A 12,847-nucleotide genomic window follows, 5' to 3' on the forward strand; every position below is an offset into this window, starting at 1 on the left:
TTGTTTGTAACCGTAACTCTAAATGGATAAAAAAAAATAATAATAATAAATATTGACATATTCTTTAGCCCTCTACTTCATGAATTATTACATTTATATTAGAACATGGATTGTTATTACTTGAAGCAATAAAAATATATTTTAAAAAAATTTGAAAAGAAAGTTGGTCAATTGTCGGCGTATGTCAGAAATAACACAAAATGTACGGGGTTACAATTCCGAGTGGGTTTTTATTTTTTTTTGCTTTGCTACGTAGGCCTGTTTCAGATCATGAACGCACGTACTACAGTTCCATTATCGCATGTTGTTGCCATATGGCAACGATGACATTTTACCATTTAACAGAATACTCCAAATATATAAACGTGTTTAAAGGACGAAAAATAAACCGTAACTCATCTCAGATAGTGTTGCAGTTTTTTCCTTTAAGCAGTTTTGAATAAGTCTTGAAAAAGTCATAAAAATCCTGGTCATGTGACACGGCATTTTTCATGTCTCAGTTAAAGCCTGCCTTTTCCAGTTACATAGGAAAATGGTCGTTTTGTATTATTGCCTATCAAACATTTGGAGATGAATGAATTGTTGCCAAACGGCAACACCATGCAGTAACGTCCAAAGTTGGGTCAATTTACGTATTTCATTTATATATATGTATATGTGTGTGTGTGTGTGTGTGTGTGTGTGTGTGTGGGCGGGTAGGTATGTGAGAAGGAGAAGCTGCTGACTGAGAGGAATCAGCTGAAGGCGTGCATGGGCGAGCTGTGGGAGAATTTCTCCTGCCTGTCTCAGGAGGTGTGCCGGGACGTCCCACTGAGCCCCGAGCAAGTCCAGTCTCTCCATCACTACTGCCCCGTCCTAAGGCCCACCTCCGACAACACCTCCCCCGCCCACCCGTCAGTGCCGCCCACCAGCATCGACCTCACCACCAACTCCAGAGCCGCCACGCCCGAACCTGAATTCGTCAAACCGCCTACTACAAACGACACGCACCAGGCACCAGCAGCAGCCCAGTGTCACGTAGGGAATGGCGAGGGGGAGGAGACGTCATCCAGCTCCGCCTACATCGAGGCAGGTCATTCCTTGGAACAGTCCAATCAGACGGTGACAGTAGACTTCTGTCAGGAGATGACCGATAAATGTACCACTGACGAACAGCCGAGAAAGGACTGTGCCTAGTGACAGTGTTTGTTTGTTTGTTTGTTTGTTTTGAATTTTTTTTTAACCTTTTTTATTATTTTTAAAAAAAAAAAATTCTTATTATTTAATTTCGTTACATTTTCTGACAAACCCCTGAAAGTTTATGGGGTGTTAAGATGGTCAGCCTCTGCCAGTGTTCTATGAATCTTTTTGTTTGTTTGTTTGTTTGTTTGTTTGTTTTTATATATTTATGTCTTTTTTTTCCGTGTGTGTCTTTTCGTTTTGCCTATTTTTTTAACGGTTGACACTACAGTTGTCTTAACAGCAGCAATACTGTTACTCCAGGTTCTCTCGGGCTCAGGCACGGCTGAAGAGTCTCGCGTAAAAAAAAAAAAAAAAAAAAAAGAAAAGAAAAAGAACAAAAAAAAAAGAATATATAGAGAAAAAAAACAAAACAAAAAACAACCTCTCTCTCAATGGTGCTACGCATTTTTCCCCTGCCACTGACCTCCGTCAGTGAAAAACCGGGTCACAGTCCAGCTCACGGGGGATCGGCTCCAACCACATCTCACATCCAAGCCTCTACGGACCTAGCAGACGCTCGATATCTCTCCGTCTTTCTCTCCCTAGCCGTCTATCCTTCCTTCGTCTTCACTTCCTCGCAGTAAGATCTGCAGTGTTAAATTTGCACCTACAGTGTTACATTTTAAAGCCTACACTGTGCAGCTACACCAGATTGATTTAACACCAGTGATTTTTCTGTGCTCTCTCTCTCTCTCTCTCTCTCTCTCTCTCTCTCTCTCTCTCTCTCTCTCTCAGTGGCTAACTGTTTCTCTCTCTCACTTTCGATGCCACGGCAAATTCAGGAAACTCAGGAAATATTCTGAATGTTCGATTATAGTAATTCATGGAAAGGATACAGATTATGTACATGACAGGTTCTCTTTTTTTTTTTGGGGGGGGGGGGGGGGGGGGTTTGTTGTTTTTTTTTTTTTTTTTTTTTTTTTTTTACAGCAGCTAAACTGTAAATGTTCATATGCAAAAAAAAAAAAAAATAAGTCTTCTGTGTTACACATTTGTAGTGTCTCCACAACACTTAATTTGTACAGTCGGCCCTGTCCGGAAGAAACGAAAAAACAAAAAAACATTCCTCTATTGCCTTTGACAGCACTGAAATGGAGGAGGATGAACAACGAGACGGGGAAAAGGAAAAAAAGAAAGAAAAAAAAAAGCGACCGGATTTAGACTTTTTCATGACGGTTAATTTCCCCCTCGCATCAGCAATAGCCAAATTTTTTGGTGGTTACGTACAAGTGCTTGCTGAGCAGAATGAGTATTGTATATAGTACGGAGCATGGCGAGTGTATCGGTGACCCTGTACAGGTAGTGCTTTAGATGTGCTCCCCTTTTTTTTTTTTTTTTTGGTTCCCCCCTTTCAGATTTTTTTGGGTGCGGCTTTCGCATTTTGTTTGCGAAAGTGAAAAACGTTTCTGTTGCTGTTTCCTGCGTGAAGTGAAATAGCCTGCGACGGTGGGTGTGCTTAAAACTCAGGAACACAGCCTTACACACACACACACACACACACACACATACATATCACACTCTCTCATACACTTTCTTAACGTAGAACACCTTCGCATAACATGCCATTTTGGACTTCTTAAAGATTTGCCCCGCCAAAATGTGAAAAAAGCCGCATCTCCACAGAGGAACTTCCTTCTTTTTTACTTGTCAGTATTTAAAGATGCTGTGTGTGTGTGTGTGTGTGTGTGTGTAGTTGTATGGTCATGAAGACCCAAAAACAGCTTCTTTGAATGTTTTCGGTGTTATTTTCAGAAAGGCATAATAGCAGGAAAACATTTGTTACCTTTGTCAAAACTTTAGATTGTAGTATCGAGTGTTCCTCCAGGAACAGGAAATGGTGCGTGAGCTCTGCTAAATGATCATTCGCATCTTCCCCCACCCCATGTTTGTTTCTGGCACTTACTCTGTCCATCCCATGATCAGTCACGTCACCCAAGCTGGTGTGTAGAGTTCCCTCAGGGTTCTTCGGATGGTTATCGGTTCTAGTTTCTGAAAGGGAACCCTAAGGGTCCCTCCTGAAGGGCGGACAGAAGAATCTTGGTGCTAAACGAACTCTTTTTCTTTAAGAGCGTATGCGATCGCGTCCAAAAATCCAGAGTCCACTACTAACGCGGAACACGCTAATTCACGAATCTATTATTTACATTTGAAACAAATTTTGACGTTATGGAATTGAAATATCTCAGTATTCGGTTTGCGTAATGTTTCAGATACATGTCTGCGATGGACCGGCGTCACATCCAGGGTGTGTTCCCGCCGTGTGCCCGGCGTTACTGGGATAAAACATTGTGTATCTGATGTCCGACTCCATCACCACATCAGTCTTCTATTCATTAAGGATTCGTATTGAGGATTATATTAATCCAAACTGTTTTCATTGATTGTAGGAGCTACTACGACTGACTTACATTCAGAAAATTTTCGCTATGGATACATTTGGCATGGCTCTGTAAAAGTTACGAAGATTCGACAAAATTACGTGAGCTTTTAATACACGATCAAACTAATCGAGGTCTCTGTGGACTCTGATTTTTGGACCTCTGCTCTAAAACCAGTTGATCATGGACTCCTGGTTTGTTTGTTTGTTTGTTTGTTTGTTTGTTTGTTTCATCTCGGTGCACTCTTAGACCATTTAGCACTTCCTCAAGGGTTGATTTCACTTTCAGGACCCAAAAAGTCTGAAATTGAAGCACTTATCATGCGCACTTAAAAGCGCGCACCAAAAGATAGCCCAGATCGTTCAATACTTGGCTCAATGTTGGCTATAATCGTAACGAGGTCCATATCCAAGAACTCAAAACCAAAAAATCCGCAATACACTACAACACGAGAGAGTGTCTAATTCGCACGTTTGATTATTTGTGAGTCTAGTAAGCTAAATTCGAGCTCTGGTTTCAACCCTAAAAAAATACAAATAAATACGTTTGAACTTCGACGGGGATTTATCAGCCCTCTACAATCGTTACGTATTCGCCCGATAAGTGTATATTTGTCAGAGATTTCTATCCGTGATAGGGTTTGCATGCTGCCTGTATATTTTCTAGTTTGTCTAGTCATTGGGGTGTTTCACGGAAACCCTCGGACGTTTCCATCTGAAGGAATGCAGATATTTTTAAGTCACCTTTATCATCGATCGACAAAAAAAAAATATATATATATATATCTCTATATATATACATGAAATCATTTTCTTGTACTTGCTGGAATCCTAAAGGTAACTCAGCAATAGTAATGAACATTTGGAGAAGCTTCCAGAATTTCGGACAAGCTTCTCTGTTTGGTGTTATATAAGTAGGTAAAGTTGCCATTGATTCATTTTTGAATAGTGTATATTTAATAATAACTCTCCGACCCGTGTTATATTATATTATATTATATTATATTATTTAGGTCATTCTGATTCAGCCACAGGAGTTGTATACGGCTCGTTTTTTGTGGTTTTGTGTGTTTAAGAATTTGATCTTTTTGACAGTTTGGATTGTCAATTTGTTTCCCCTCACACACACACACACACACACACACACACGCACACACATTAATACTGGATGGAGTGCTCTGTTGTAGCGTTTTAGAGATCTAGACTTGTTGTGATTGCTAGTTTGTGCGCTCGCTTTTTAGATTACTTGTTCTTTTCCTCTTCTCGAGACTTTTAGCTTTGCTCTCGCTCCCTTGTTTCTCTAAAATACTGACAGTATTTCGAAATTCTAATCAGGTACAAAAAAAAAGAAAGAAAAAGGAACTAAAGGTTTTTACAAGGTCCGAACGGACGTCTGTGCACACATATGCAAACCATCCCTATAAATGGAGCTTTGTTTTCACACTACTAGTGGTAGACTAAGCGTGGAAAGCATGACGCTCCGCTAGATAAGCACATTGCGTAATTATGTCTACTTTGCCGTTGGATGAGAATTTCGGACTTTTTAAGGAATATAGGGAATGTTTCAAAAGTTTACTGGAATGATCACCTGCATTACAATACTGTTTTTAACAACGCCCAAGTTGTTGTTGTTGTTTTGTTTTTGCCATTTGAAATCTCAAACTTAAGGGACGTTTCAATATTTGTATTACTTTTTTAAAGTCAGGTTTGTGTAGTCCTCGAGGAATTCAGGCGCGTGGTTTGCCCAGAAATTATCATTATTATTTGACACAGCTTTCTGTTCAAAAAGAGCAAAAAAAAAACTGTGGATTAAGCTGGACGTAACATACGTGTTTTATAAAGTAGAGGCAGTCCGTCCAGGGTTTCCGCGATCGCGGAAATGAACACAAAATCAAGCAAACACCGCAGTATTCGCAGGAGCTTGCTATTTTTAAATTTTTTTTTTTTCAAAGTTCCCGCAGATTTGTGATATCGTCATGAGTACGGCGAAAAGGTCTCATTTACCAGCAAACACCGCCGCGATTTCAATTTCGCCGATTCGAGTAGTTTTCCCACAAGAAAAAAACTCTGCAAGTTGCATCGCAAATTTTGAAAAAAATCGCAGCAAAATCAAGCGCTTTTGGCCACAACAATCACACACACACACACACACGCACAAATGCTGTGAAATCCTGTACGGACTGAGAGGTGTGTTTTGGGGACCCTGACAAAAAAGTCCAGGTTTCTTTCATGCAGGAGATCAGATATGAAGCTCGAAAGTCTAACACAGAGGTGTCAGCATTTACAGTTTAACTATAGCAATCGCAAATGTCGATTCCCTTGCTTTTTCCATCAGTCAGACCAAACGTCAAGGAAATAGCGTTTACTTTCACCTCAGGCCATATTTATCGAGGTGAAATTTGTACAGATTCCCGAGCGTCAGTCTTCTCAGCCAATAATAAACAAGAAGGTCGATTAAAAATGCTTTATAATACAGGAGCTGATGTTCAATTCTTTCTCTCTGACCTGTTTATAGCGCTCATTCATTGATACTTTAGTAATATCTTTAGTACTTCACCCTAGTTAGTGTCGCTGTGATTTAAATTGCTAATTTGCTGATATTCTGGTCAATATCCACCAACTGTAACTGGAGGAGCGAGCAAGATTGGTCAGAATTCTTCGAGGAACAAGTGGAATTGGGATTAAAAAGAAGGCCCCGCCCACATCTTTTACGATAAAGCGCAGGTTTCCAACCGTGCCTTGCACATTTCAGTGTTTTGTCTGCTCTGACACACCCACGTCATTGGCTGATTAGTTGAAACATTCGAATGTGCGGGACAGGAAGTTCTCCAGGATTAGTGTTTGGACTCTGAGCTATCATGTAGGTATATTTATGTTCATCTGCACAGGACCGCTGACCTGCAATTTGCAAAAGGCCAATGTGGTTCAAGTTCTAAATCATACCCTTATTCTTATGCATTGCAGCTTGTCATGGACGATAACGGTGTGTTAAAAACAGTATTGAAATGCATGGAGTGTGTATTGCGTTGGTCTCTCGGGCAGCACTGAATGCATAAGCGTATTTCCGGATAGTGCGCAAACTCGTTTCGCTTTGCCTTACGGGCCGAGGGGTCACTCCGGTATGAACGACTGGCATTTTGAAGCAAGCCCAGAAGCATTCATGCCTGAACCATAACGATTTTGGTTTTGTCTCTGCTAGTAAAAGTTTTCAAAACGTCTGCCAGCGTGGTGTGTCTTCACAACCTGGCTTATATCAGCAACCTCACAAATCCAATAAGCTCATCGGTTTCATCTCTACTGTCTTTCAGATATCACGTCGATCAGCTTTGGTTTGACTTGTCCAAGCTGTATCATCTAAACAGTGACACATTTGCTCTTGTATCTTGTCTCAGGGTGCGTGCCAATGACTTTTATTTTGATTTCTACACTTTATTTGATTTTATTTCATGTTTAGAAGAAAAAAAAAGAAAAAAAAAAAAAAGAATGTCTTCTGAAGAAAAGCTAATGGGGTCGTAAACCTTTCTTTTTTTATATATGGTTTTTAAGCTAATAATTGACGAATTTAAAAAAAAAAAAAAAAAATTGATTTGCACAAAACATTGTTGAATAAAAACGAGGGCTGTGGATTCTCAAAGGAAACAAAATGAATAAGTTCCATTATTTGAACTTGAAAAAAATTGTCTACTAAGCTTTTAATCTGCAGTTAATAAACTACGGCAATGCAATGTTGTTGTTTTTTTTCTTTTGTTGTTGTTGTTTTTTTTTGCATTAGTTGTAAAGGCTATAAAGGAAGTACAAGCTAAGCTTTTGTGTTATAATGTTACTAGGGTTGGGGGATTTTCGTTTGTTTCGTGCTGCTTCTTTGAAACATTGACACTGGCTCTCCAAAGCTTTCCTCATCGACGAAAAAAGAAGAAAAATCTTTGCCTTGTTATTCACAATTCGCTCAACTTTATATATTATCTTGGCGGGACATGCAGGCTGAGCTCATTCGAGGAAAAAGTAGAACAGCAAAAATGTTTACAAAGACAAGGTGACGCGTTTTTTTTTAACGAGTCAAATCAAACTTGCCATGTATATAGTAATTGTGAGTTTCGATTGGATAGCTAGGTTTAGTATTCTTTTTTTTTTTTCTCTCTCTTTCTTTCTTTCCATTTTTGTATGTTTTTTAACCAAATGGATACAAAAGAAAAACAAATGTCCTTTGATAACTATGCTTATTTCTTGGAGTTTGTCGTTTTGGTTTTTTTTTTTCACCCGACGGGGATGTTTCAAAGTAAGAAGAATAGAAGTGCACCTCCGACTTTTTTGCCTTAGAACTTGCAGAGGCCATAGTTCACCTTGACGTGAAACGTGTGTATGCAGGGGTCTCCGGGCCCCCCCCTCCCCCATCTCTCGACTAGCAGAGCGGACTCTCTCTCTCACTCTTATCTACCTGTGAAATCCTTCATACCTCTCATAACTGGTCAACGACTGTATCAGCAAACCACATCAGGTGTTTTTCTACATGCTTTTTACACAGATTATTGTATTAGTAGATTTCGGTGCATCATTTTTAGTGTAATAGCTCTTTGGCTTGTAGTTTTGTTTGTTCTTTTTCTTGTTTTGTTTTTTTTTTCTCCCCGTTCTTCCCTTGCTTGCTCTCTATCTCCCGTTTTTTCTAGTTGACTGTTTTGTGTTAATATTGTCAATTTTGGGAATAGCCGTTAGAGTTTTTACTTTCTTTCTTTTTTTTTCTTTTTTTTTTCCTTTCCATTTCTAAATGCTACATGAACCTAATAAATTTAATGACTTAACCATTGTAAATACGGTATTGTGCAGAATTCATTTTCATGCATTTCGATTGCTAGTGTTATATAAATGACAGATTTTTTGTCGACACCATTTCTGTTTATGAAATAAAGAAACTTATCATGTACTACCTTTCTGTTTTCCCCCCCTATTCAGATGCGCAGGAAATCTATCGAGGAAAATGTGCTACATTTATCCCATCTATGGAGGACGCTCGTGTGTGTGTTTGTATTTCTAAAGCGTTTGAGATCCTTAATAATGGAGTACTTAATAATGGAGACACTGAAACATTGGAAATATTCAAATCATGCAGGATGTGCGCAATATTGCAGTTATAGGTCAGTGGAAAGCTACCGTTATGACATGAGAATCAGATTTGAAAATTAACGTGTGATAATTCCTATTACAACACAGTGCTATTGAATTCTCCATTCTGATTGGTCAGATGGATTCGTTTTCTGCCCTCTAGCTGCAGGTTCATATTAATGCACTTACTTTAAGTAACACATTATTGTTTCGACAGCAACAACGTCCATAAGGATTTTAAAACGTGTAGTCATTGATATGTTGATTTTTTTTTTTCTTTCTTTTAAACATTTATGGAAGGAGTGTCCGGTGTAAGAACTTTGTATCAGCCGGAAGTTTTGAGTTTGTTTTCCAGCACAGAATAGTCTTCATTACGAGTTTGCACTTTTCTAATTTCTTTGCAGCATGACAAATTGTACTTTTTGCCTCGTTATCGTCCTAATGGAGATACGACGTTGAGGGGATGACTGTTTACAACATCATTCATAACACTAACTTGTCTCGCAGACCTTCCACATCATTCAGTGTAACTATAAATGGTTACAAGTATGACGTGTTGTTCGTTAATAAGTTCAAACTTGTAATCATTCGCAAAATTGCTGCGGTATAAAAGGAACAAGACGCTTCAGGGATGTGATGTTAATTGCAGAAATTGATTATTTTCCATTAACATCGCTTAGTCAATGAACTACAATTTCATAAACGTGACCCCAGGGTCAAGAGTTACACCTATAGGAGATGAAGGACGTTACTGTTGCTACTACACTGATTTGGATTATGTGCAAAAACAGACCAAAGATAAGAAAATGTGTCGCATATTCAGCAGACTGCAATAATGTGTGTGTCTGAACTTCATTTGTATTGACGTATATTGATGAGGACTGTGGTTCCCGGATATTAATCAATACCGCTGTTCAGAACACAGCTATTGATGACTGAAGCTAATTCAGGAAGCTACACAGCCGATCCAAAAACCTCACAAAAGGCCAACAACTTTCAGTCCGACGTTTATAACAGTTCTAAGTGGACACGTTTGTGTGAAATGTCGTTTTAGTAGTGGAGTTAGCGTTGGACATTTTAAACCATGTCCAATGTGTTGTGAGAAGTGCGATGTCCCTGTCAAAACATTTCAAAAGAAGACATAGGTGCATACATACGTACAGTTTAGAACAATTCCATGTCAAATAAATATACAGTAATCCAAAAAGAACAAAGACCAGATGGTAAGGTTGCATTAAGTTTAAAAAAAAAAAAAAAAAAAAAAAAAAGGGAGGGAAAAAAAAAAAAGCTTTTTTTTTTTTAAGACAGGAAGACCATATAAATGAAGTCAAATCTCAGTGTTGATATATCTCCAAAGAATAATATCGTCCACTTTCGCAAGACGACTTCCACAGAATTATTGATCATTTCATTCAAAATACAGTCCATATGAATGAAACTAAGGCTCTAGTTCATAGTACGTTTACAGTTGTGGTCTTCGAGCATGGTTTGAACGTGCAATATGCTCAGTTTTTATGTGCAAAAATTCCATTGTCGCTAATTAAGTGCGTGTGTGTGTGCAAAGCTCTGTGCAAATGGACACTAACTGTTTACACAGAACACAAACTAATATATATACCAGAAGCCAAAGTGAAAGCCAAAACCAAAGTGATGACCCACTTTTTTTTTGGTGTTTTGAAAGGTTGACACTTCAACAAGAGTTCACTTTTTCATGATGGAAGACAGCTCCAGGATCATGCTCTGAAAGAGGGAACAAATTTAAAGACCTCATTATTATTATTATTATTATTATTATTATTATTACATGGAAATACACCACATGCACTGATTCATATGATGTATGTAGGTGTACTAAATAATATAAAATACATGTTCATATCTTTTTTTTTAACGGAACATGTATCTGTTCTTTAATAGTACTACACCACAAACAGTACATATTTGAACAGGTACCCATATTAAAAAATCAGTTACGGTAAAGTAATCGCACTTACAGTTACACTTTTAGAACTAATAATAATAGGTTCTTTAGGTTGTTAAGGGTTCTTATGGTGCAGTGTTGCCGAATCCTCGAATCTGATTGGTCAGCAGGTGTTGATTAATCTTCTATAACAGTAGCAATGACAGTAGTGCTGGCCGTTGGAATAGTTGGAAAATTGCTGTGGTATACGAGGAATAAAGCACTTCAGTATGTGCTGCTATAGGAAACTAATCAGCTCCGGGTGGGAACAGGAACTAATGCCACATCACACGACCACATTGTTGATTATTTTCCTTTAAGAGCAGGCCCTTGTTATGCTTTATTCCTTACTTAAAGTACTCTAATTAGTCTAAAATATAAAAGCCCTCTCTGGTCGAGATACAGTACATAACAGAATTTTAAAGGGATAAACCAAATGCTTTATGGTTCTAGATTGAAGCTTTTAAGAGTGCTTGTCATTACATACACCTCATGCAGATGACCTTTTTGTCCTGAGAATAGGTTCTTACCATTGACATACGGCGCCCACCGGCAGGTGGAGGGGTCATGGCAGGACTTTCACTCTGAGCTAGCCGCTTGGCCTCTGACTCTGAGTCGCTTTTGGACACTGGACTGTCTAGTTGAATGGCCAGTCTGCTTTCAGAAAGCCCTCGGGACATGAAGCTAGCTTTCCTACCTGTGGGGTACTGTTCTGGCGAATCACTCTCCTCACTCAGGTCCTTGCATGCACTCACCCGACTTTGCTTGCGTGCAGAGTTCTGAAGGGATGTTGAGATCTCGATGTTGCTGGCTCTGAGGGACGCTCGAGGTAGCTGACAAGCACCCTTCAGAGGGCCGGATACCTTGGGTCCGGAGTCGTCGCTGCTGGAAGAGTGGCCACGGTTGTCCATGGTGGAAAGCCGCTCTGTGGCCCCTAGTTGACCATTGGCCTGGAACTCACTCTGGCTTGAGATACGTGGCTGCTTGGTGTGCTCAGATCCAGGAGCATCACTGGTTTGTGCCTCAGGGATGGGCAGAGGGTGACCAGTGGTCATATGGGGTGGCAAAGCTTCCATCTGCTCATCGGTCACTATGGCATAGGATGTTTGGGTCATGTGTGCATATTTCTGTGGCAGGCAGTCTGTAAGGACACATGCTTGCTGCACCATGGAGTTTTTCTTTGATCTGAAAAGACTCTCATCATCTCCACCATGCACATTGCCATATATGCTCTGCTTGATCTTTCTCACTCCCAGGTGAAAGATCTCCAAGATGTTTAGGAAGAGGGAAACCCCAGCAATGCCCAGCATGAAGTTCATGAAAATATTTTTCTCTGTTGGCCTGGACACAAAACAGTCCACAATGTTGGGACACGGGTCTCTCTCACACTTGTACAGTGGGGCCAGTCTGATACCGTAAAGGGCATATTGACCCAGTATAAAGCCCACTTCCACCACTGACCTGGTTAAAATATGAAACACATATGTACGCAGTAAGGAACCTCTCAGAGGGGCCTTCCTGACTCTCTTCTGTTCTTCCAGTTTCCTCAGCTCCTTCTCAATCCTTTTGTGTTCATCAAAGATGCCCTCCATCCCCTCCAGCTCAATTTTAAGCTGGGCTTTCTTCTTATGCCTCTCCTTCTCCAGAGCACGCAGCCGGTACAGTGCATGGCCCATGTACACCAGAGAAGGTGAGGATACAAAGATGATCTGCAGGACCCAGTATCTGATCAGGGAGATGGGAAAAGCTTGGTCATAGCAGACATTCTTGCACCCGGGCTGCTCCGTGTTACACACAAACTCACTTTGCTCATCATCCCAGACGTCCTCAGCAGCAACTCCAAGGACCAGCATGCGAAAGATAAAGAGGATGGTCAGCCAGATTTTGCCCACAATGGTGGAATGGATGTGAACTTCCTCCAAGATGCTTCCCAAAAGGTTCCAATCACCCATTTTTGGTTTCACATAGCCTAAAGTTGTATGAGAGTGCAAAACATACCCTTAGCTTTTGGTTAAGGAGGTAGATACAGTCTAAGGGGGGGAAAAAGTTACATCTAAAGTGGTCCTACAGTTTCTCTCTCTGGGGGAAACCCTTAAAAGTACCCCAAAAACAAGGGTTTTCCTTCCAGAACATGCTCCTAAAACTATGACCACCCCAAGGAAACCTTGAGGACATTTCTAAGAGTAAACAAA

The 12,847-nt window shown here is 40.0% G+C and overlaps 2 protein-coding genes across 5 annotated transcripts in view; one reads left to right on the top strand and one right to left on the bottom strand.

Annotated features, from left to right (window-relative positions):
• Positions 1–1,570, top strand: part of bach2b (BTB and CNC homology 1, basic leucine zipper transcription factor 2b) — a 101,098-nt gene extending 99,528 nt beyond the window's left edge. For all 4 annotated transcript variants that reach the window (XM_053686568.1, XM_017453925.3, XM_053686574.1 and 1 more), the window contains exon 5: positions 700–1,570. In XM_053686568.1, coding sequence (XP_053542543.1) covers positions 700–1,176 — 477 coding nt within the window. In that variant the 3' untranslated portion in view covers positions 1,177–1,570. The remainder of the gene's footprint in view (positions 1–699) is intronic.
• Positions 1,571–9,879: 8,309 nt separating this feature from the next.
• gja10b (gap junction protein alpha 10 b) lies at positions 9,880–12,643 on the bottom strand. The gene is made up of 2 exons (XM_053686582.1): positions 11,186–12,643; positions 9,880–10,435 (listed from the first exon to the last, which is right to left on the bottom strand). Exons 1-2 carry the CDS (start codon positions 12,605–12,607, stop codon positions 10,397–10,399), a joined length of 1,461 nt encoding a protein of 486 aa, XP_053542557.1. The 5' UTR covers positions 12,608–12,643; the 3' UTR covers positions 9,880–10,396.
• Positions 12,644–12,847: the final 204 nt, after the last annotated feature.

The sequence above is a fragment of the Ictalurus punctatus genome, chromosome 2 (genome assembly GCF_001660625.3).
Source record: "Ictalurus punctatus breed USDA103 chromosome 2, Coco_2.0, whole genome shotgun sequence".
Lineage (NCBI taxonomy): Eukaryota > Metazoa > Chordata > Actinopteri > Siluriformes > Ictaluridae > Ictalurus > Ictalurus punctatus.